Here is a 20,983-nt window from a genome sequence, read left to right on the forward strand (position 1 = left end):
TTGAGTTCTTATCTGATGTGTCCTGGTTGTTTAAATAGTTCTGTTTTATTTATTTTTTCTATTCATTATTTTAATGCGTCCAATGGTTTTTGCTGGTGTGTGTGTGTGTGTGTGTGTACGTTGTGACATGAAACAAGAGAGGCAGAAAGAAATAATGTATGTCAGTGTGTTTGTGTGTGTGATGTGTGTGCGCCTGTCTGTGCATGTGCTTGTGTGTACATGTGCAGGCAGGCATGCTGAGTGGGCAGTTTCCAAGCCTTGCTGAAGCATACAGGCCTCCCACCAAATGCACAGCCAGACTTACTCCACCCCCCCCCCCCACCCCTCTCTCTCTCTCTGCCGGTGAAGGTCTTCCTCCCGTCCCCGTCAACGCTTTCGGAGTTTTCACCAAAAAAGGAAATGGAAACGCTCCTCTGTGCAGTTGGGGGTGGGGGTGGGGGGGGGGGGGCAGCCAGCAGAAGCATAGTAGGAGTGTGGGAGAGGTTTGCAGAAGGAGGGAGAGACTGAGAGAGGGAGGGAGGGAGAGAATGAGTGTGTGAACATCTGGAGGCACTCTTTTTGCTGGGGGTCAACTCCGCACACAGCCCTCTTGGTTAGGGGTGAGTGGGAGAGGGAGCTCTCTTTGTTGCAGAGTAGTACAGATGGAGGTTGAAACATAAGAGGTGAATTTACCTCGTCCTATGAAACGCTAAGCACAGTTCACATAGACAAACAAAACAATAAACATACGATTCAGATTGATCTCCACAGATTTGATTCAGCAGAACATTACTGTCACACTTATCCTGTTTCACAAAAGGTATGTGACATGTGCGTGTGTGTGTGTGTGTGTGCGCGCATGTAGACATGCATCTTATACACAAAGTGTATAGGCTTTCTAACTCATTAAACATTACCTGTGGGATATTTTTTACCACTCCAAAAGGTGACTGTACCTCAATATTTATAGAATCCATTTCTGAACACAAATTGAGTAAAATATGGAGACTACAGCCATTCTTAAATGCTTTGGCCTCTCTGTCTGGACCCTGGAGTGCACACAGCTGGAGGCCCTGGATGGGACCCTAGGAGCCAGAGCTGACACGATCCAGCTGACTTACCCTCAGAGGGCTGAAGAGATCTCGCATCTCTCCACTCGTGAAACCGTTCAAGAACACCTGAGACGTGTAACTTGTGAGCGTGTGTGCACGACTTTGACATTAAAGCGTTACACATTGCCGAGGCGAATTTTGTTTTTGTTTTTTTATCACCCCAAGTGGCCCTTGAGAAAAGGCTGATTTAGCATACTCCACCGTCAACAACCCAGTCCACTTATCCCTTAAAAGTCCTAATGAGGACCATAATTACTTACTCATAATACCATGTTTCGTCTTTATGGCCTTTTTGTGGTGAGAGTAAGTAAATTAAGTAAATTAAATTAAATTAAACGAATGAAAGTCTGAAAGGCCACTGAAGGTAACGAAAAACTTGTAGTGACATAAAGCAGGATTGGACTGGTCACAGATGAATGCCGTAGTATCGTGACATCCACAAGTGTGTTTAGTCCACATCCTGTGAAAGCAACTGCTGATCTATGTCTACAAACTCGAAACGTATAAACTAAATGTTGCCCCAAAAGCACAGTCCTTTGCATTGCTTTTGACATTGAAGAAATAGTGTCTGAATGCACTGTGGATACAGAGCTGTGATGTATGGAGGTATTTCCCTTGCATGAGCCAGAGAGGCTCATCTATATTGTGGAGTTGGCCCCTCACACCAGAGCCCGCCCTGTATTTCAGGCTGCAGTGTAAACTGTGCTGATGCGGTTTGGGGGGGGGTCGGGATGCAATGCCTGACTGGGTTACATTGTCCTCAGAGAAGACGTCTCTAGTCAAAACACTCTACCGACGTTACCCAGATGCATGTCTTCATGGCGCATGAGTGTGACCAGAGCCCTGCTTCAGACAAGGGAAAACAAGGAAACATCCTACACACATACACATACACATACACATACACATACACATACACATACACATACACATACACATACACATACACATACACATACACATACATACACACACACACACACAAAGACGCACCGACACACTCGAGGCCCTGGGCCATTTTTTGGGGTTAAGAGAAAACAAGCAGAATGCGAAAATGCGATGCTGCTGCCTTGTTATACGTTTTCCCTTCATTCCTGCCTTGTTGTCAAGTGCTTGGCAAACAATATTTTGGAAAGGCAAGGGCACTAAGGTTTTATGAAGCTTATGGTATCCATTAGTAGTTTCTCACAGATATCTTGCCAGAACCTTTTCAAGACATGCTGGACCTTTGCATGCAATATTATTTTTATATTAAGTCTATAATATCTCAGGCTAAACAGGAAATTATATTTGTAGGTTTCTCTGATGGTGGGTGTGGAATTGTTTTGTTGATGTTGTTCTGCTAGACTGTGGTTGCCTTATTGCAGAATGCCTGAGGTTTATAGAACCTCATAAAACATGCTCACTGATAGCAATTCTTTCCCTCCTAAGTGATCCTGCGTTATCTGAACTCAGACTTGACACTCTGAATGTGGCGAGACTGCTTAAGCTAACAGCTACCTACTGAAAATGTATACAAATAGTCGATCATGGTTCAGTGTTTTATGGATACATTTGTAGACAATTTACAGGTGAGTAGGAATGAAAAAAGCATATCAACAAGGAAGGCGTGTGTGGACAATATAGTCCTCCACATTCCACAATCAAAAAGTCATTATCCCTGCAATAGCTGAATGAGTCAATAAAGCAAGAGAGGACTCCAGGAGGACTCCGGCTGGTTAGCAGAGCTGTGATCATGAGGCGGGGCCCACCGGAAGCTGTTCCTCTAGCGCTCCCATGTGAACTGCCAATCAAGGGCCTATCACTGTTTCTGCATGTCAGTCTCCGTCTCCACAGATGCACCAAATGCACACATCCTCAAGACAGCCCATAGCTCAAGCCTGAGTTTGTCCTCTGCTGAACTACATTAGACTTCACAATTTCCCTACAGATAGAGATACATACAGACACACACAATGACATGCACAAAAGTTTTACTAAACAAAATGAATGCCAGTAAGTGAAGATGCTTTCAAAATCATGTCCAAGTCATAAACGTTTATGACATAACGCTTCTGTTATTAAGTGACATTCGTTTTTTGTCATAACAAGTTAGGGTTAGAATTAGGGTTCATGTGTCTTGACAGTGTTATATGTTCATGACTGTGTCATGTCACTCTTATGTCGATACTGTCAAGTAAAGTGTTACCAAAACAAAAAGCAATGTGTTAAGACAAATGCCTAAAACTTTTGCACAGAGCTGTCCAGTTGTGTGATGCCAGTGCACTGTCTTGAGGTCCCCCTTTAAATCTTCAACATAGAGACACTGTGCAAGAGAGTAAACAAGAAAATCTAATCAACAGACTCAGTGAGGCAATTCTCCAGATGTGGCCCCTAGGTTCCAGTTGTCGATGCTTTTGTATAATGGGTGCGATTCAGTCTTCATTTCACAGTGGAAGTGGATAATCTTGTTTGATGCCGTGGAGAAAGAGATCTTTGTCAGATTGTTGTGCAGAACCGTAGGTTATCTTGAAATGAATAAGATCATGTCACCATTTAAAATGTATAGGAGCCTATTTTTCTCTCCAAATCACAACCTATTTGGAGAGATTACAACCTGTTTAAAGGTACATACTGTACTAAATTACCTAGAAATATCTATAGATAATATCATCTTGGGTCTGACTGGACAGTAAGGCATCAGTGTATCCCAGAGTGTAGTCACACACTGTGGCTAGATTAAATTAGATTACCTTCAGATCCTTACAGAACTGTATTCAACCATAGCCTCCATTCTGAGTTCCCCTCACCATCACAGTCTAATATCCAATCACTGATGACTCGGACAGGGAAATCTTATCACTTCACTGACAGCTGGTGTTTTTACGACGTGCCAAGCAGCGATGTGGCAGTATCAGGAAGAAGTCTAGACAAGAACACAGTGAGACTAGAGAGGAGAGATTAGTCAGTGCCAGCCAGGGCATGGCGTTACATTGTGTCACTGCCATTAAGTCAACCGTGAAACGTCAAGCCGTGAACCAAGCCTGGGCAATCATGCCAGGGGCATATGGAGCCAGGGAAGTGGGATGGTATGGTTTGGTATGGGGTGTGGTGGGGTGGGGCAACGGGGGTTGGAATAAGGCATTCCACAGCCGTCTGACCCCCCACACAAGCCACTAGACCCAGGTCACCTGTCACCCACTCTACCCTGTGCTGCTTGGCTGTAAAGAACATTGCTGCTGCCACACAAAAGTGATGTATGTGTGTGATGTATGTGATGTTCCCCAGCACCAAGCTTTAAATTATTTAGTATTATAGTATTTTTACTGTATGTTTTAATGGAATAAGGTGGGGATGGGGTAAAAGTGTTGATTCAAGTTAAATTTGGTTCAACTTCCAGAGTGTAACGTCACACTCATAAGTGTCAGTTTAATGAATACCAGAGCCATACAGAGAAACAGCTACATCTGATGTATCCTAGCAACATTTCAGACATTCTGAACTATTAAGGGATAATGGACGACAGCGCGTGGGTAGCAGATGTGAATGCACATCTGAGGTGGTAATGTGGCCAGGACACAAAGCAGACTCTGCATAAGATTCATGGATATGGGTGGGTGGGATGTTCCCTTCTGTTGTGCAGAAAAATACGCTTTATAATAATAATAATAATAATAATAATATCAAAGTGCTTTACATTTGGAGCATGTAACACAGTAATAGAGAAGAATCAGTTATTCATCTTCGTTGCTGTGGCAGTTTATGATCCAATCAGCAATATATATATAGGTTTTGCTAACAAATGCTTAGGCTAACAAATGCTTAGTCCTTGTTCCCAGAAATCATTTCACATCACCTATCAACATAGAGCTTTGTTTAAAATAATAGAAGGTTTGAGATATGCACTTTGCCGCTGCTTCATATCTATTTTTAGTGTGATTCTCTCCTATGTCAGGAAGATTTTGTCATGAGATGTGAGATTTCAGCACAAGAGGGTGCCTTTCACAGACATTTTTCCATTTTTCTCACAGGAAGTGAACACTCTCTTGCCATTACACTGGGTTTCTGGAATGCAGTCCATTCACCCCCCTTTTGGTCAAAAGATTGTGTCCATTAGGATGGATGATGAGGGCTCTCATCTCGCCTCCACACGGGAAGTGCACAAGTGTTAATGCTGGAGCAAAAACACTCACCCACTAACCTGGCACTACATCCTTGCCAGAACTAATTTCTCAAGAGAGCCACAGGAAGTGTGTGTATGTGTGTGAAAGTGTGTGTGTGTGTGTGTGCATGAGAGGACATCTGTATGTGAGTATTTAAATGACTCATGACCCAAACCTGTCTGGTACTCTCTCAGGTGACTCACCTGGCAGGACCTGCTTCCTCCCGCCAAGACAATCAATCAACACTGAAGAGATACAGCAGCAGTATAGGGAAAACAGTTAGATAGACACTTTGTCACAAAGAGCTGCCAATAACCAGTGCTACTGTACTGCACTGAAGATGAGGTCACAGTGGTTTGATAATGCCGAGATTGGCACATGCCCTCACTATTAGATTAAGAATCAGCAATCTGAAAGACAATATCACCACCCCTCTTGTCTTACATGTAGCGTTTAATATGAGAACGGCCAATCGTTTCAGTTACCATGGTAATGAAAAGTTTGGCAGAGAGGGTTCATACAAAAGATTTATATGTATCAATGCTCTTAAGTGAGCCTTACCTCAGACACTACATTTACTGTCAAACACCAATTACCATTTTCCAGATATCTGTTTTCCTCCAATCCACCCATGTATTTTTAGTAGGCTACATTCATGGAAATTTGGCTAAAAGAAATACAAGTCTTCTAAAAAACACTTCTAATCAAGAGGAGTTGTGAACAGCTGTCATTCGGGTGTTTAGTAGGCCTAATCATTACAAAAAATAAATCTCAACAAATGTTAATTGGACGTGATTATGAATAAACCTACTTCCATCAACCTTCAACAGTTATGTTAATCCACGATCCATCAATTCCTTCAACCACCAATTCCCCCAATCTTCAATTTAGATGATTGTATGAGCATTTAAAGCAATTCCACCACACACCACCTACTTCAATGGTTAAACAATTGCATTAAAAAGTTAAATGAAAACCCAGCAACTATTCAAAGCATTTCAAAATGGCCCCACCTATATCAGAGAAAGAGAGAGAGAAAAAAAGAGAGAGAGAGAGAGAGAGAGAGAGAGTAGTGGACAGACTGTGTGCTGGTCCGCTACATCTCAGACATAATTACATGTTCCAAAAAGCAATCAAACATGCAATACAAGAGAACATCTCAGCACACTGAAATCACGAGTGAGTTATGGAGGGGGAAAAGGAGGGGGGAACACACAAAATGAAGAGCCAAAATAAAACAGACAATGTTGAGTGTTATTGCAAAGCCTTGAGTGAAACGTGGCAGGAGCCTGGTGGGAACCGTGGGGTGGAACGGAGAGGGATGAAGCATTCCGAGGGTTTACTCCTAATTCCACACAGGGTCTTCTGGTAGTGTGTGGTTTACTCTGGGTGTCCACTGGAGGTGGAGGGGAGCTGCGTCTCTAATGGCACAAAGCAGGGACAATGGGGGTTAGATCAGCAAAAACCACTGAGGAACCAGTCCAGATAAACCCAAGCCTAAGCCAGCCAAAACAAACTGTTTTTTTCTTTCATTTGCTACTTTCTGAACTGTAATTGTGTGGACAAATAACATTAATTATGTAATGCAATTTGTAAGTCCAAGACATACAAAATGACCCAAGATGTCCTGTGGCGATTCCAGGATTCTGTATTAACCACTACCAGATACAAACTCTCTACCAACTCTGTCTAGAGTGAATTAAAAGCATGCCTAAAATTACATATGTTATAGTTCATATAGAGTAAAGAAAATAAAGATGATGTAAATGCAGAAATACAAATACAAAATGCATTACAAAGCCTATTTTTGTTAAAGCATTTCTGCTACCAGCCTTGAAAGGTAACTTAACACTGCATGAAACCACATCACACTAGAGAGCAGCGGCATGTTGTAACCAGAACCCTGCAAACGTCAACATCCCCCCCCCCCCCCCCCCCCCCCAGCCCCACCTGATCTGGTGTAGCTCCAGCACTGGTTGGACCACATCATCAAGCCCTCATCCATCTCGTCTGCAACTCTTGTACACTGTCATGTATGATCAGCGCAATGCTTTCCAACACCACTTACTCTTCCTAAGACCCAAACTGACATGCAGGAACCCTGATGTTTGATGGAGGAGATTTGGAGGTGATGCTTGTGGCTTGGCACCCGCCTCGCCCCTCTCGGTCTTGTCTCTGTGCTGAGGTCAGGAGGATTTAGCCTACTTAATGTGGACGCAGAGGGCTGAAACAAGAAGCAACATCTCAACATCCTAATGGGCCCTTGATGTTGTGGGGGATAAGACGCTAGGGCTCAGCTTTCTTAAGTTGGCCGGGCAGCAGAAACCACGAGAACACCAATAAATAACCTCGTGTGACGACCGCAAGACCAAACCCTTCTTGGCAAACAGTATATGAGCATTAAGCAACAAGTGAGCATGATTCATATAAGCTTTTTTTTCTCTTTTCATTGCCTTAACAGAGAGACCTATCCCATGTTGTGGGAAGCATGATTAAAGGAACAATCACCTGAGGAACTCTTGGCTGTGGTCCTGGGTTTGTTCCTGACTGAAGGCGTCAGACATCAGATGTCAAGCAGCAGGCAGAGATCTCCAGGTGTGTTCGGGTGTAGTCACCTGTGTGACACAGCTGGGCTGGCTGCCACTGGAGGAGACGCCCCCTCATCCATCACTTGCTCTATACTCTCTCTGCTGCCACATCCTAAGCCCCCACAGCACAAAACGCTAATGGGCACTGCAGACTTCAAAGCACTAGCTACAATGCTGCTTAAAGGAGAATTCCTGCTATTTTTCACATAGATCTCACAGAGTACTGTCGGTAGCCTACAAAAAAACCTCCAAAAACAATCAGTTAGGTTGAGTTGCTGCAGCCAACAGCTAGAGTGCTACACTCTGGGGGCATGAATATAGGTGCTCCCGTCAACTATCGTTTAGTGTAAGGTGCCAATCTTAGCAGTTTTAAGTCAGTCCGAGTCAGTCTTTTTGTATTCTTGGCGTTACGACAATATCAAACATGTTTGATATTATCATAAGTCTTTTAGTCATGGCTCATACAAATAATGACGTGAACAATATAAAAACCAATAGTGAGCTCTCTCTAACACCAAACAGAAAGGGGCAAAGTAGGCTACAGCTGTAGCCTGTATTATTTGTTATATAAACAGTGACCCTGCAAGATCCCTATTGCAAAATCTAGTGACTTAGATACTCTGACTTGTCTTTAGATGTGAGAGGGCCTGAGACTGTAGTCTTTCAAAAATCTTTTCCAAATCTTTTCAAAGTCCTCTGGTGTAAAGATGCCATTAGTCACCTTGCCTTCGCACAGCAAAAAATAGTTTAACTACATCAACTAGAATGTATTCTGCTGTTAGTGAGATATGATTGAGATAGACAAAAAAGTGCTAGCTTACCATTTCCACTAGTGTGTGCATAATCTACCTCTGATCAAAATAGGTTGCAAATTACATTTATAGTCAGTTCTGGGTCTTTTGGTTTGGAAGAAAGCAAGGGGCTGAAGAAAAAAAGGTGAAACTGTTTATTAGATATAGACTTGCAGGGGCAAACGCTAGTATGACTACTACTGCATCTCCTTAGGGGGAATATCTGATGATTAGACTTACTTCTAAGGAACAAGTATAGGTAAGCTAATCAGCGTAACTCTTTTCCCAATGGTCCAGACGCTGATTCAACAGGTTGAATCTCTGCCTGCTTCCTGACATCTTGTTTGTCAATTCGCCAAGCCAAGGGAGGTCTGTTGGTACTGGACTTTCAGACGTGCATTGACCGACCAAAAATTATCATATCTGACCATCGGCCAACATGGCTCCAGCACATATACAGTAACACATCACCCTTCAAGTGGGCCCACTAAAAGCATTGAAAGCAATTGGAAAAACTATGAGAATATGATATTATGAGTTGTAGTCTAATCATTAATAATGCACACCACAATGATCAAACATAATCAGAAGCACAGACAAACATGCATGTGGATAACCTCAAGCTTCTGCCTTGGGCCTCTGTCTTTACCATCTCTGCATAAACATCTTTTATATAATGCAATGTGAGAAGCCTCAACAATTGTATTTTTAAATGTCCTTACATCTTTAAATAGGCTTTGATAAACTTGCATTTTTACTATACACATGCATGCTCATATGAACTTTCTGCCTAAAATACCTCTGAAGTAAATAAAACAAAACTGCAGCCTCGTCCCACAAACATATTAGCTTAAAGCTTGTTTAAAGACATTATAAAAAGACATTGGTGAATTTGTGCTGAATTGTGTTAGGTCTGTGAGTGCATGCAAGGCTTGTCTTGAAGTGCTCTAGTGTTCAGGTACAAATTGAGTTACATTTAAAAACATCTTAGGCTGATTCTCAGAAACACCTGTTTTCTCCAAAACAACAGACTCTGTTGTTTGTCCAAGAAGACTCAAGATCAAACACAACTTCAATATACTTAGTTAGCTCTCAAAGTTCCTCAATGTTTCAAATGGTGCACATCAAAGCTGTATCCAAACATTCTTTTGCAAACTCCTTAAAGGTGGCTAGCAGTTGCGTCATGTGAAATCGAGAGAGGCATTTTGGTGACGTAAATAGAAGTGTTAGGGACCACAATCCGCAACACCAATCTTAGCAGTCTCCACCATCTTCCAAGAACCTGGTTACGTTCCCAGACAGAGTGGCTTCTATAGGAGTCAAACGACTCCTATAAGAAGGTTTACCACTTATTCTGAGTTAACAAGGTTTGTTACTAAACCAGGTTATTGGAAAACTCCCCCTCCTTCTGAGAAACTCAATTAAACGTTTTCTCTGGTACATCAGCTATTTGTTGGCATGCTTCAAATAGGCTTCCTGCAGCATTCTTCAGCCACAACATGCTTTACACATATGAGTCCATTAACATCTGTCTCCTCCTCTCTCGCTCTCACGCAAACAGGATAACCTGTAAACACATGGATAGGATGCAGACCCAGGGGTGTATTCCAAGTAGATGGTTATAAGTTCTGGCAGATCTGGGTAAGTTAACCCAGAGGAAGTGGTAAACCTCCTAATAGAAGAGCCTTTTGGCTTTGTTTTGTTAGATATTGAAGCCCCTGGGCTATTCTATTATCAGGTTTACAACTTCCCCTGGGTTATCTTATCCAGGGTTGCCACTAGACCACCAGCTTAAAATCATGGCCATGTCACAAACTCAAAAACAAACCCAACACACTCAATATCACAGGTTGACCTGGGAGAGAGGGAGAAGGCCTGAGAGGAATCATGGGCATATTTTCAAGTATGAGCCAAACCTGGATGAGTTAACTCAAGCGTAAGTGATAAGCCTGCTAATAAAACAGCCCTATTCTCCTTAGCTACTAGGAGATTAACCACTTACTCTGGGTTATTGTACCCAGGGTTGTCACTGGGCCATGCAGGCCTATGAAGAACGCTTCCCAGGCTGGCCTTCTGCCAGACTGCACACTGTGTATAGAATGGAGAGTCAGTGCAGCGCGTCCACAAATGGTCAGGAATATGATGCACGACACTGATTATTTATCAGCTGCCCGCCACTGTTTACCATTTCTCAGGAGCAGCATAAACTGCACAGAGCCCTAGCAACAAGTCCCGACATACACTTTGTGCAACTTCCTGGCCAGGCACAAACACAGGCACACAAATACACAACTGGTTCAAAGTAGTTTGAATCAGAATCCATTCATCTTTATCAAATTCCTCCCTGCAAGAAGTTCCTGCAAACTAAACTGTTGGAGCAAAGGTCTAATAACACTTATACTGATTTAAAAAAAAAAAAAAAAAAAAATCCAACAATAAATGCAAATAGATTATAGCCTTACCAGAGCTTTAATCGAGGTGGAATCCTCCAGCATTCTTCAGTGGAGGCATGACAGACGTTAACCCCCATGTGCAGGTCATGTCAGATATATGGACACTGTTGATAAGTTGATGATTTCCATTTTAAGAGTGGTCTTTGAAGGGAATTACATACAATACAATTAGGAAATGGAGATAATTGAAATTCAACATGGACATGCCTGCCACTCCAATGAATACCCTGGACTATCCTATTTTAATGATATTATTATTACTTATGTCATTTTATTATTTAGTTATGTTATTATTAACTTCTGTTTTCTTTCTTTTGTCTGTTTTATTTATATTCTTTCTACTTTAAACAGTCATGGAGCTAACTAGGCTTTCGTTACTTGTTATAACTGTATGTGACGAATAAATCTCTGAATCTGAAATTCTAATGGTTCAATAACATGACGGGACAACCTTAAAACATGGTATGTAGCGCCCTCTAGTGGGTAACCTATACTTCCACGTGCACTCTCCCTGAGTGGCAATAAAGCAGGCAAAGACTATGGTCTTGTTTATGATAATTAGCAGTCACATTGCCATTGTGTGCCATTGCTACAGCATCTGGATAAGATCCTTATCACAAGGATACATTGACAAAAACAAATCTGAGGGCACTTAAGATGAACAATAAAGATGAATAAAAAACTTTATTTTTCATGACTTGTAAACCCTTTTCACAGAAATTTCACAAAAGTACAAGGTATAAAAATAATAGCTCATAATGAAATCAACAATAAACATATAAAAGAAATTAAGAGTTCAAAACTAAATGGACATGATTGACTTGACAGTGACATTTTTGCCTTTTCATTGATTTCTCTGAGTTCTGGGAAATTCTCTGGAGTGCCTGAAAATAACAGCGGCCGTATCTAGCAACCCCATATACTAAAGCCAGTTCAAGTACCCTGTAAACACAATTTACAGTATGTAGCCTGTTCCAGTTCTATAGCTAATCCACACCTACATTGACCAGGATTCTACAAACACCAAAATAGATGCCATAGAGGCAGAACACTACTAAAAGGTAAGGAGTCGGAAATTCCGGAGCCTAATGTGAAAACTGTACACATGACTGAGACTCAAAGTCAAAAACTGTCTATTAGAGAGAGGCAGATGAAGACCAGCTGGCTACGATGGAACCAAGGCTTTCCTTCAGAACATGAAGTTCACATAAAGTTCTGCCATGTGACTTGTCACAAACATGACCTACATATCCTTTAAGGGGTAAGAGTTGGTGTATGGCTTGAATCTGTCCACCTAGCCTGCTTCACAGAGGGTTATTTATTGTCTGTTTGCATCAGCAGAGGCAAAACAGTACAACCTCTAGTTCCAGCTCAGTTTCATGCAGCCTGGTATGTCATCTTCACATATGTGTTTTCCTTTCCAGATGAAAACCTGTGTTCTCTCCTGTGGTCTAGAAGTCCGGTTGCTGAGGAGATGGAACACACAAAAGAAAGCCATTTTAGACTGAACCCATAGCAGTGGGAGCAAAACGGAACATGGATGGAGTTCATAGATGGTGTAAATCATGGCACAAAATGTAGTTACTTCTGTCTAATCGTATCCCATTAAGGATCCAAACCAAGCATTGTAAAAGTGGTACTTACAGCTCGAGGTTTCTTATTGATTTTCATGTCCATCCTGTGAGTAAATCAAGAGAACTTTTTAATGTACATGTCAATTGTTTAATTAATCAATCTACAGATAACAGCCAGGATGGAAAATTGGGAAGTGCAATCTCGACATCTCCCTATATATATATATATATATATATATATATATATATAGATAGATAGATAGATAGATAGAGGTGACCTCTATAAGCATTACATACTGTTATTGGCGGTTTGATTAACCAACAAATTCAGATTGAAAGCTAGTCTTAACACTCCATAAAAACAAACACAAAAATAAAACTGTTAGAGCAAATGACAACATTACATGAAATGAGTCTAGCTCAGGAGTGTGAGGGTGGGAGAGAGGAAGCTGAATGGAGCAGTTACAAGACAGCATGCAGCATGCATGCAGATGCTGATCTACAAATGCACACACACTCACTTACTCAAAGTCATAGTCATTCATGCCACTGGGACTGAAAGCAGCAGAGGAGAGAAGACACCAGATTACTGATTAGATGCTACAACCTCAGCTAACACCTGCGCTCAATGCATCCAAATGGATGTGATGAACAGTTTTCTAACTATCTTCTCTCATTAGACACAGAGTGAGTCTAGCCTTCCTATAATCACACCATATACAGCTGGCAGTCATGGAGTCATGCAGTCCATATTTCAAAGCAATAAGTAGGAAAGGCCAGTACACTTAAAGATAATAAAAAAAATCAGGCCACACACTATGTAAGTACTAAGCTAAATGCCTAACATGTGGTCCAGCACACTTTCGCTTAACTTCATTCAAGGTTAATTTGTTTGCTGCAAAATTTAGAGAGAGCTGCTCATACAGACTACCGTGCATGTGAGACTTGTGGCGTACAATATAAATTCCTGGAACTCCACCAGTAAGGCCATCTAAGGCTAATTGTTTTTTTTCTACACAAATGCAGACAGAGTGGCACACATGAACTTATCAGCCTATCACAGGAGGATAAAAGCATGTACAGACTGGAAAAGACAGAAGTTATCGTGGTGGGTGGACCCACCTATGGCGGTTCTTGTTTTTTCGCTTCTTGTGGCCGCCTTGGTGGCCGCCAGCGGATGAGGAGAGGGCCTTCTGCGGCTTCACACTGTGGGCTGCTCCCTCGGACTCCTCCGGCTCCTCTGGGCTGGGCTCATTCTCCTGGTTCTGGGAGTCTGGAGACCCGTCACTCTCTGAACCACTGCCTGGCTCCCCTACAACCACCACACATAGAGCAGTATGTGTATTGCTGTGACATTACAAAGAGGGTTTTCTGTTTCCACAGTTTGGTTTTGGTATTACAAGGACAGCATGCAATGAAAGGATTTTATGTATATGACGTGTAAGTAGTTCATCAAGGTAGTACTTACGTTTCTCTACAACCTGGTCTTGAACTCCTCCCATTGCACTGACAGCCTGTGTACACACACACACACACACACACATACACACACACACACACACACACAGTTGTTTAAGTGGCCACAGTGACTGACAGCCACAAATCAGAGGGCAAAACACAGTGTAACTTACAGCGACAGAGGTGACTGAGGATTTGCTAAAAAGGCGCTCTGCTTCTTTGAATTTGCGGTTCCGTCTGTCATTTTTGCTGTTTGTGTTTCTGTGAGGCAAGAGAGTATGAAAAGCAAGCGGTTAAGGTTACGGCAACAACTAAGATCCATTTAGATTTTCACTCACTTAAATTAATTTACTTTTGGTTGGTGAGATAGCGGTCCCATCCTCGGATTATATTCCCATACATCTGCGTATCTTCCAAATAGCTCCCTTCAAATGCATAGATCTGCCTCTCCAGGTTTGCCAATGTTTCCTAGAAGAACAGGGGGAAAATGTAACTTGGCCTTATCAAAGACTATCCCGTTTTCAAGACAGTACAGTTAAATCCCAGCCTACTACTATGCCATTTAATATCTGTAAAACGTATACCTAAAGTGTTCTGTATGCCTTCTAAGAGATATGAATGACACTACAGACCTATTTCTTTTCATAAAACGGCACGCCCCCAATTCACCCATAATACCTGCCATAGGGTCTAGTGCTGCCTGCTTTGGGCAAGGCCTTAAGTTACCTGGCTCCATCCTAAACAAAGCATACGTAACTTAGTAAAATGATAAGTCAACCTCATTTCTTAACGTTACTTAAATAACACAGCAGGTGAAATCACAATACAGCTGGGGAGTTAGCCAACTTAGCTAACGTAAACTAGACGTTAGATTGTAAACTAAAGCCCGACCAAACATCTTTCCTTGCGTTCAGTGTTCTGGCTTACATATCAATTTTTAATAGTTCATAAATAGGCAGTGTAATTACGCCTTGTGGGCAATACAACCCGAAACCCAGCAAGACAGAAAGGTAATTGGCTAGCATAGTTAGCTAACGCTAACAGAGCTACAGACGCTTTTGTTATTGTTGACCAGAAAATACGGGTCTAGGTCTTTTACCGCAAGCTCCTGTTTTCTCTTCAACAATTCTGTCAGTTCTTTGCGTGTATCTGGAATCTGCGGAGGGGTAGCTTTCGCATGCATTGCCATAATTTAGCAATTTGGGATATAAAAATAATTTGTAAACAACCGGAAGACCAGACCATGCGCCCGTGCGTGCTACGTCAATGTTGCGTAAGCGTGCTTACTGGACGTACGTTAGCCGCCTAGTGGTAAATTTATGCAGAACAACACGACAGTAAAGTACATATTTAATGTCTTGTATTATATTATTTTTTCTGGACATTGGAGGAACTAACAGGCCTAAATAATTACACTGTATTACGTTTGAATCACAACCATACATAATAGAACAGTAAAACACTGTAGAAGCATGCATTGTTATGAACACAAAAAAATATACATTTCCCTTCTTCTCAAAGTTGAATTTTGCTTAAGCAATAGAGATATACTTCTTATAAGTTATGTCTGATGTAAGCTCATCTGCTACTTATACAGTAGGCTACGGCTGCTTTGCCAAGTCTGCTTGTTGCTTTTGAGGAGATGTGGCCGAGTGCTTCATCGCCATGGTAACTGTAAACAGGTAGTGAGGGTGAAGTAAACTAACTGATACAATGTGTTAATGTTTTCCGCTTCTTTTGTTACTTTGAAAACTTTATTTAATTTTAGATAGGTCATCTCCAGTTTACCGTCATGATACCCCCAGCCGACTCGTTAGTGAAATATGACAACCCACTTTTGGTGAGCAAGAATACAGAAAAGAAGTCTCCAAAGGTAAACTTCCTTTTAGCCTCTCAGTTTTGGCTAACGTTAGCTAACCAGAATATTTGTAGCAGCACTCCTTGTTTTATTTTATCCGCTTGTAAACTGTTTCAGCTAAGCACCAACTATGTTTTAGTTGCCTTGATTAAACAAGTTGCATAGCACAGCTAAGGTGACAGTCTTTTTTTTTTTTTTTAAGAAATGGCCTTTCAGTAAACAAAAGGCCTGCTTTTTTAAAAAGTTTTTAGTTCCGCCTGCATAGGCCTATGGCAAAACAACAACAACAAAAACATACCTCTCACTATGCAGCTATTTATCCGGCTGCAGGAAAAATATTAGTCTAACTTACTCTCACCTCTAACTTTGCTACTCTCACCTCTAACTTTGCTAATCACATATAGGCCAGTATTCAAACTGCATAAATTAAACGTTGAAACATTTTATATTGAAATCATTGAATTCAGGCTCGTCCCCTGAAAGTCAGTCCTCAACAACAGGTCGTCACAGGTCCAGTTCCTCCTCCACCTAAACCAAAGACCCCAACAGCTGATGCCACTAAGCAACAAACAGAAGAAATTCTTAATTCCATCCTTCCACCCAGGTAAAGATAACATTAGGCCTAATCAGTCTTTCCTGCCCTGTCACTTTGCTTTAAAAAAAATGCAGACTGGACTAGATATAATATCCTTCAAGCATTGTATGTGCTTTAGGTGCTTACTGTAGTGAAATCAGCATACCTATAATAAGAAACAAGTTTACTCTCAAGCAGATCTGAGTGGGGCGAGATCCATTCCAGTGTGTCACCTAACTGTAGAAGATCTAAAAGCATTAGCATGCCTGGGCTCCAGCATAGACCGTTTCATCCCATGTGTGCACACATCCGTGTCCTCTCTGTGTGTCCATGTGGGTTGTGTCTTGCAGGGAATGGATGGAAAACAACCAGCTGTGGGTGCAACAGGTGGCCAGCACGCCCTGCACACGCATGGATGTGGTGCACCTGCAGGAACAGCTGGACATGAAGCTGCAGCAGAGGCAGGCCAGGGAGACAGGCATCTGTCCTGTTCGCAGAGAGCTCTACACGCAGTGCTTTGGTAGGGGGCCAAACCTGCACATCAAGCTGTGATGTCAATTGTTGTTCCTTCAAGTCAGTTTATTTGGGAGTGGAAGCATGTATGAATGTGAGAGATAGCTTATAAAAGATATGTAAACTAATGTCTGCTATACTTACAAAACAATTGAGGACTCCCACGTTACTAGAGATTTTGATTCATGATGAAATCTAAATCCACATAACTGAAATGCATGCATGTGTTTCATAAATGTTATCTGTTGAGTTTGTCCCTATCTGTTTTTCTGTAGATGAACTCATCAGGCAGGTCACAATAAACTGCTCTGAGAGGGGGCTGCTACTGTTGCGGGTTCGAGATGAGATCCGCATGACCATTGCTGCTTACCAGACACTGTACGAGAGCAGCGTGGCTTTCGGCATGAGGAAAGCTCTGCAGGCTGAGCAGGACAAGTCTGACACGGAGAAGAAGGTAGGCGTGGGTCAGCCCAAGTCTGAGGCAATCTAGTGTTTGGGAAGATAAAGGAATACACCTAATCGTGTATAGACATACCCTGGAAATCCAGAGTTCTCGCGAGAGCACAATGGAATTGATTGAGCAATGATGCACGTTACTTTTACCCCAACATTCCGGGGAACCAGCTACAGTAAACTGATGAAGACAGCGCTGCAACGTTGGAGGACAGTACACATTGGTCGTAGTGTTATCCAATTGCGTCTAAGTCCGAAATCATTCAGAGTAAACATGGCCTAGTGTTATCCAATTGCGTGCAGTGAGATTTTGAAATGCATGCTTGTTGCTTGGGCCATTACATTACAAAGCCCCTTAAGTTAAGTTTTTCCCTTAAAATCTGATTTTAGGGTCCCTTAAAATAAAAACGGTTGCACAAACACCCTTAAGTTTTCTCCTTAAGATTTCCTTAACATTTTAAGGGTTAGTCCTTATCTTGTAAGAAATCCCTTAAACTGTTGCACAAATGACCTCAGTAGTCCAACTAAGGGAAAAAACCTAAGGGACATCTGACTATACCTTAACCATATTATTAACTGAATTTATGCTGATAAATGAAGTATATTATTTATATATTATATACTATCTCTGTCAAATAGGCCTAGCTTATTGTGTAGGCTAGTTTACATAGGCTAACGTTAACAATTCATGTGGATGTCTTGTTAGCCTATGAACTTCGGTTCGGTTCGCTAGGCAAAACGTTGGTGCACTGATGACGGCAGGATCATCTCTAACTTGCCAACTAGTATTGTTCAGTTCATGTATATAACATGCTTTACTTGCTACCTGGATAATTTCCGCAAATATTATTAAGGTAAGATGAATGATAAGATCATTAAGCTTTACTGTGTTCGGTGGGTTAACGGCATCGTGGGCGTTGAACAATCGTGGAAACTATAGAATTTTCATGCCGGAAAATCCCTTTCAATGCAGTAAATCGCTTAACGTTTCTCCTTAACTAAGGAAACATTTTAAGGTATTCTGTGCAACACCCTTAAGTAAATCCCTTACCTAAGGAGAAATTAAGCCTTAAGGGTCATACTTAAGGGAAAAAACTTAAGGTGCTTTGTGCAACCGGCCACAGACCCTTAATCTTTCTAGATTATCAGGGTCTGGATCAGTGTTGCCAACTATTTCAAATGAAAAGTAGCTAAAGCCAGCTCCAAAAGTCGCTAAATGACGTCACACACTAATTTACATATCAATTACGTCACCAGGTCGTGACCCCGCCCCCCCCCAAAAAAAAAAAAACGGTGATGGACCTTTAATTCCCCTTTACACTTGTTTGCTTTTCTCCTAGACCTACTGAAATAGGCAACTTTAAGAGCCTAATTTAAATATATTTAATTTAATATACTTGTGGTAATTGATACACTTTACACTTCTGTACATCTTGTCATAGTATACACCAGAATGAGCATTAAGTGGCTGAAAAGCAGTAATTTCCAACCTATTCCCAACTGCTGCATTTGCTTTGCACAGCTCTCAAAAAGTCTCCAAGAACGGCAGAAAAAGTAGCTAGATTTGTCTCTAGTCGCTTTTTACAAAAAACGTCGCTTGGGGGGTCTGAAATCTCGCTAAATATGGCGACAAAGTCGCTAAGTTGGCAACACTGGTCTGGATTTTCCAGGCTAGTATAGACACCTAGTTGTTGCGAAATCAATAAAAGTTTGACGGTGGGATCAGATCAACATTGATCTGAGGCAATGGTTCTCAAACGGTCTGGTGTGTCGTGAGGTGTGCCATGGAATTTTGAGGAACACAATGCGGTTTTATACAGATTCATTAAATAAGGCTAGAGGGCTATTTTGAAATGCATCAATGTCAAAGCTTCTTTTAAGATTAAAACGGTTTTAAAACCATTTAAAGTGGTTGTTATAAAGTAGCCTAATAAGACTACAGATTTGTTAAGAGCTCAGTCAACATGTGAGCATGAATCGCTGTATTCTCAACTCATGAACACTCCGTATAGAAAAATAATAATGTGTATGATACTTCACAATATGTAACTATGAATCAGAGTGCCTTGGCGCTTTGGTTTGACCTTTGATGTGCCTTAGCCCCAAAAAGGTTGCGACCTCTGGTCTGAGGAATTGTTGACCTGCTCCATAGATCGCAGGCCTGGAGATGGAAAAGCGGGACCTGGAGAGGCAGGTGAACGAGCAGAAGGCCAAGTGTGAGGCCATCGAGAAGAGAGAGGCGGAGCGGCGGCAGGTAGAGGAGAAGAAGCACACAGAGGAGCTCCAGTTCCTCAAGCGCACCAACCAGCAACTCAAGGTAGGCTGGCATCAATGCTGGGACCAGCTAGTCTCTCACTCTCAACAAAAGGTGGATTTGCACTTCTGTAGCTCCAGATGCACTCACTGACTCACTCAGCTGATGGGGTACTGCAAAATACCATAGCAAAAATATTTAATAAGACAGCAACATTTTACGGTAATTTGTTTTTCCTTTGTAATGTTCTGATGAAAATGCTACAATGTCATGGACATACCAATTATCATAATAATTCATTATTTCTTTTAGTAATTAGTAAAGCATGGCATCAATTGAATTGGTTCAATTCCAGGGTAACTGCCATACTGACAAAATGTATAGCTTGCACAAAAACTAAGTCTCTTTTGGCAAAACAGTTTAGTAAATGAATAAATATCTAGTCTTTGCTTTCAAGAGATTGTGGGGCATGTAGTTTCTGTCTTTACTTTTTCGGGGGCAGCCGTGGCCTACTGGTTAGCGCTTCGGATTTGTAACCGGAGGGTTGCCGGTTCGAACCCCGACCAGTAGGCACGGCTGAAGTGCCCTTGAGCAAGGCACCTAACCCCTCACTGCTCCCTGAGCGCCACTGTTGTTGCAGGCAGCTCACTGCGCTGGGATTAGTGTGTGCTTCACCTCACTGTGTGTTCACTGTGTGCTGAGTGTGTTTCACTAATTCACGGATTGGGATAAATGCAGAGACCAAGTTTCCCTCACGGGATCAAAAGAGTATATATACTTATACTTATACATCCAGTCTACCAGTGAATGATTTTGTTAATATACTACAGCTCCTCTGTATTAAATTCATCACTTTGACCAAACACTTCTTTACAACTGTAAATAATGGCAATGCAATCTCAGGAAATGCAACTGCAATTGGTCAAAAATAAAATGCATTTGCAAAAAGGAGTTGTGTAATCCAGTTGTCAGTATCAACAAGTGAATAATATCCTTAGGTCCAACGGAATAAATAATACGTTTTATTTTTACCCCTCCATTAGGGGCACACTATATGAAGGCAATAATATTTTATTTGCAAATGCTTTTCTTATTTTTACAGACCCAGTTGGAAGGAATCATCGCTCCAAAGAAATAATAATCCTGTGTTGGACATTGAAGTTGCTGTTTGATGAAGCCCTGCACATAACTGTTCTTTCAATGCATATTCATGAAAATATACACTTCCAAAGCC

The 20,983-nt window shown here is 41.7% G+C and overlaps 2 protein-coding genes across 3 annotated transcripts; one reads left to right on the plus strand and one right to left on the minus strand.

Annotated features, from left to right (window-relative positions):
• Nucleotides 1–11,725: 11,725 nt before the first annotated feature.
• Nucleotides 11,726–15,364, minus strand: LOC143119166 (chromatin modification-related protein MEAF6-like). 2 transcript variants are annotated; one of them, XM_076280462.1, is made up of 7 exons: nucleotides 15,197–15,364; nucleotides 14,450–14,565; nucleotides 14,271–14,358; nucleotides 14,108–14,153; nucleotides 13,762–13,951; nucleotides 12,710–12,743; nucleotides 11,726–12,531 (listed from the first exon to the last, which is right to left on the minus strand). In XM_076280462.1, exons 1-7 carry the CDS (start codon nucleotides 15,284–15,286, stop codon nucleotides 12,517–12,519), a joined length of 579 nt encoding a protein of 192 aa, XP_076136577.1. In that variant the 5' UTR covers nucleotides 15,287–15,364; the 3' UTR covers nucleotides 11,726–12,516. The 2 variants fall into 2 exon arrangements, with proteins under 2 accessions (XP_076136577.1, XP_076136578.1); XM_076280463.1 differs by lacking the exons at nucleotides 11,726–12,531; nucleotides 12,710–12,743 and adding an exon at nucleotides 12,885–13,194.
• Nucleotides 15,365–15,889: 525 nt separating this feature from the next.
• On the plus strand, nucleotides 15,890–20,887 carry dnali1 (dynein, axonemal, light intermediate chain 1). Its single transcript, XM_076280465.1, has 6 exons — nucleotides 15,890–15,970; nucleotides 16,423–16,559; nucleotides 16,880–17,049; nucleotides 17,318–17,496; nucleotides 19,648–19,812; nucleotides 20,852–20,887. The coding sequence occupies exons 1-6, from the start codon at nucleotides 15,890–15,892 to the stop codon at nucleotides 20,885–20,887; spliced, it is 768 nt and encodes a 255-aa protein (XP_076136580.1).
• The last annotated feature ends 96 nt before the right edge of the window (nucleotides 20,888–20,983 follow it).

The sequence above is a fragment of the Alosa pseudoharengus genome, unplaced genomic scaffold (assembly GCF_046254945.1).
Source record: "Alosa pseudoharengus isolate Yale_2024_CS ecotype anadromous, Long Island Sound unplaced genomic scaffold, YU_APseudo_1.1 YU_APseudo_1.1_scf_12, whole genome shotgun sequence".
Lineage (NCBI taxonomy): Eukaryota > Metazoa > Chordata > Actinopteri > Clupeiformes > Clupeidae > Alosa > Alosa pseudoharengus.

Excerpts from the sequence above, each read along its gene's own strand:
- LOC143119166 (XM_076280462.1), bottom strand. The coding sequence starts at position 15,286 with ATGGCAATGCATGCGAAAGCTACCCCTCCGCAGATTCCAGATACACGC. Across the intron at positions 14,566-15,196 it reads AGAGAAAACAGGAGCTTGCG|GAAACATTGGCAAACCTGGA; the intron begins GTAAAAGACCTA and ends CTGTTCTTCTAG. Across the intron at positions 14,359-14,449 it reads CGCTATCTCACCAACCAAAA|AAACACAAACAGCAAAAATG; the intron begins GTAAATTAATTT and ends CTTGCCTCACAG.
- dnali1 (XM_076280465.1), top strand. The coding sequence starts at position 15,890 with ATGATACCCCCAGCCGACTCGTTAGTGAAATATGACAACCCACTTTTG. Across the intron at positions 16,560-16,879 it reads AATTCCATCCTTCCACCCAG|GGAATGGATGGAAAACAACC; the intron begins GTAAAGATAACA and ends TGTGTCTTGCAG. Across the intron at positions 17,497-19,647 it reads AGTCTGACACGGAGAAGAAG|ATCGCAGGCCTGGAGATGGA; the intron begins GTAGGCGTGGGT and ends CCTGCTCCATAG.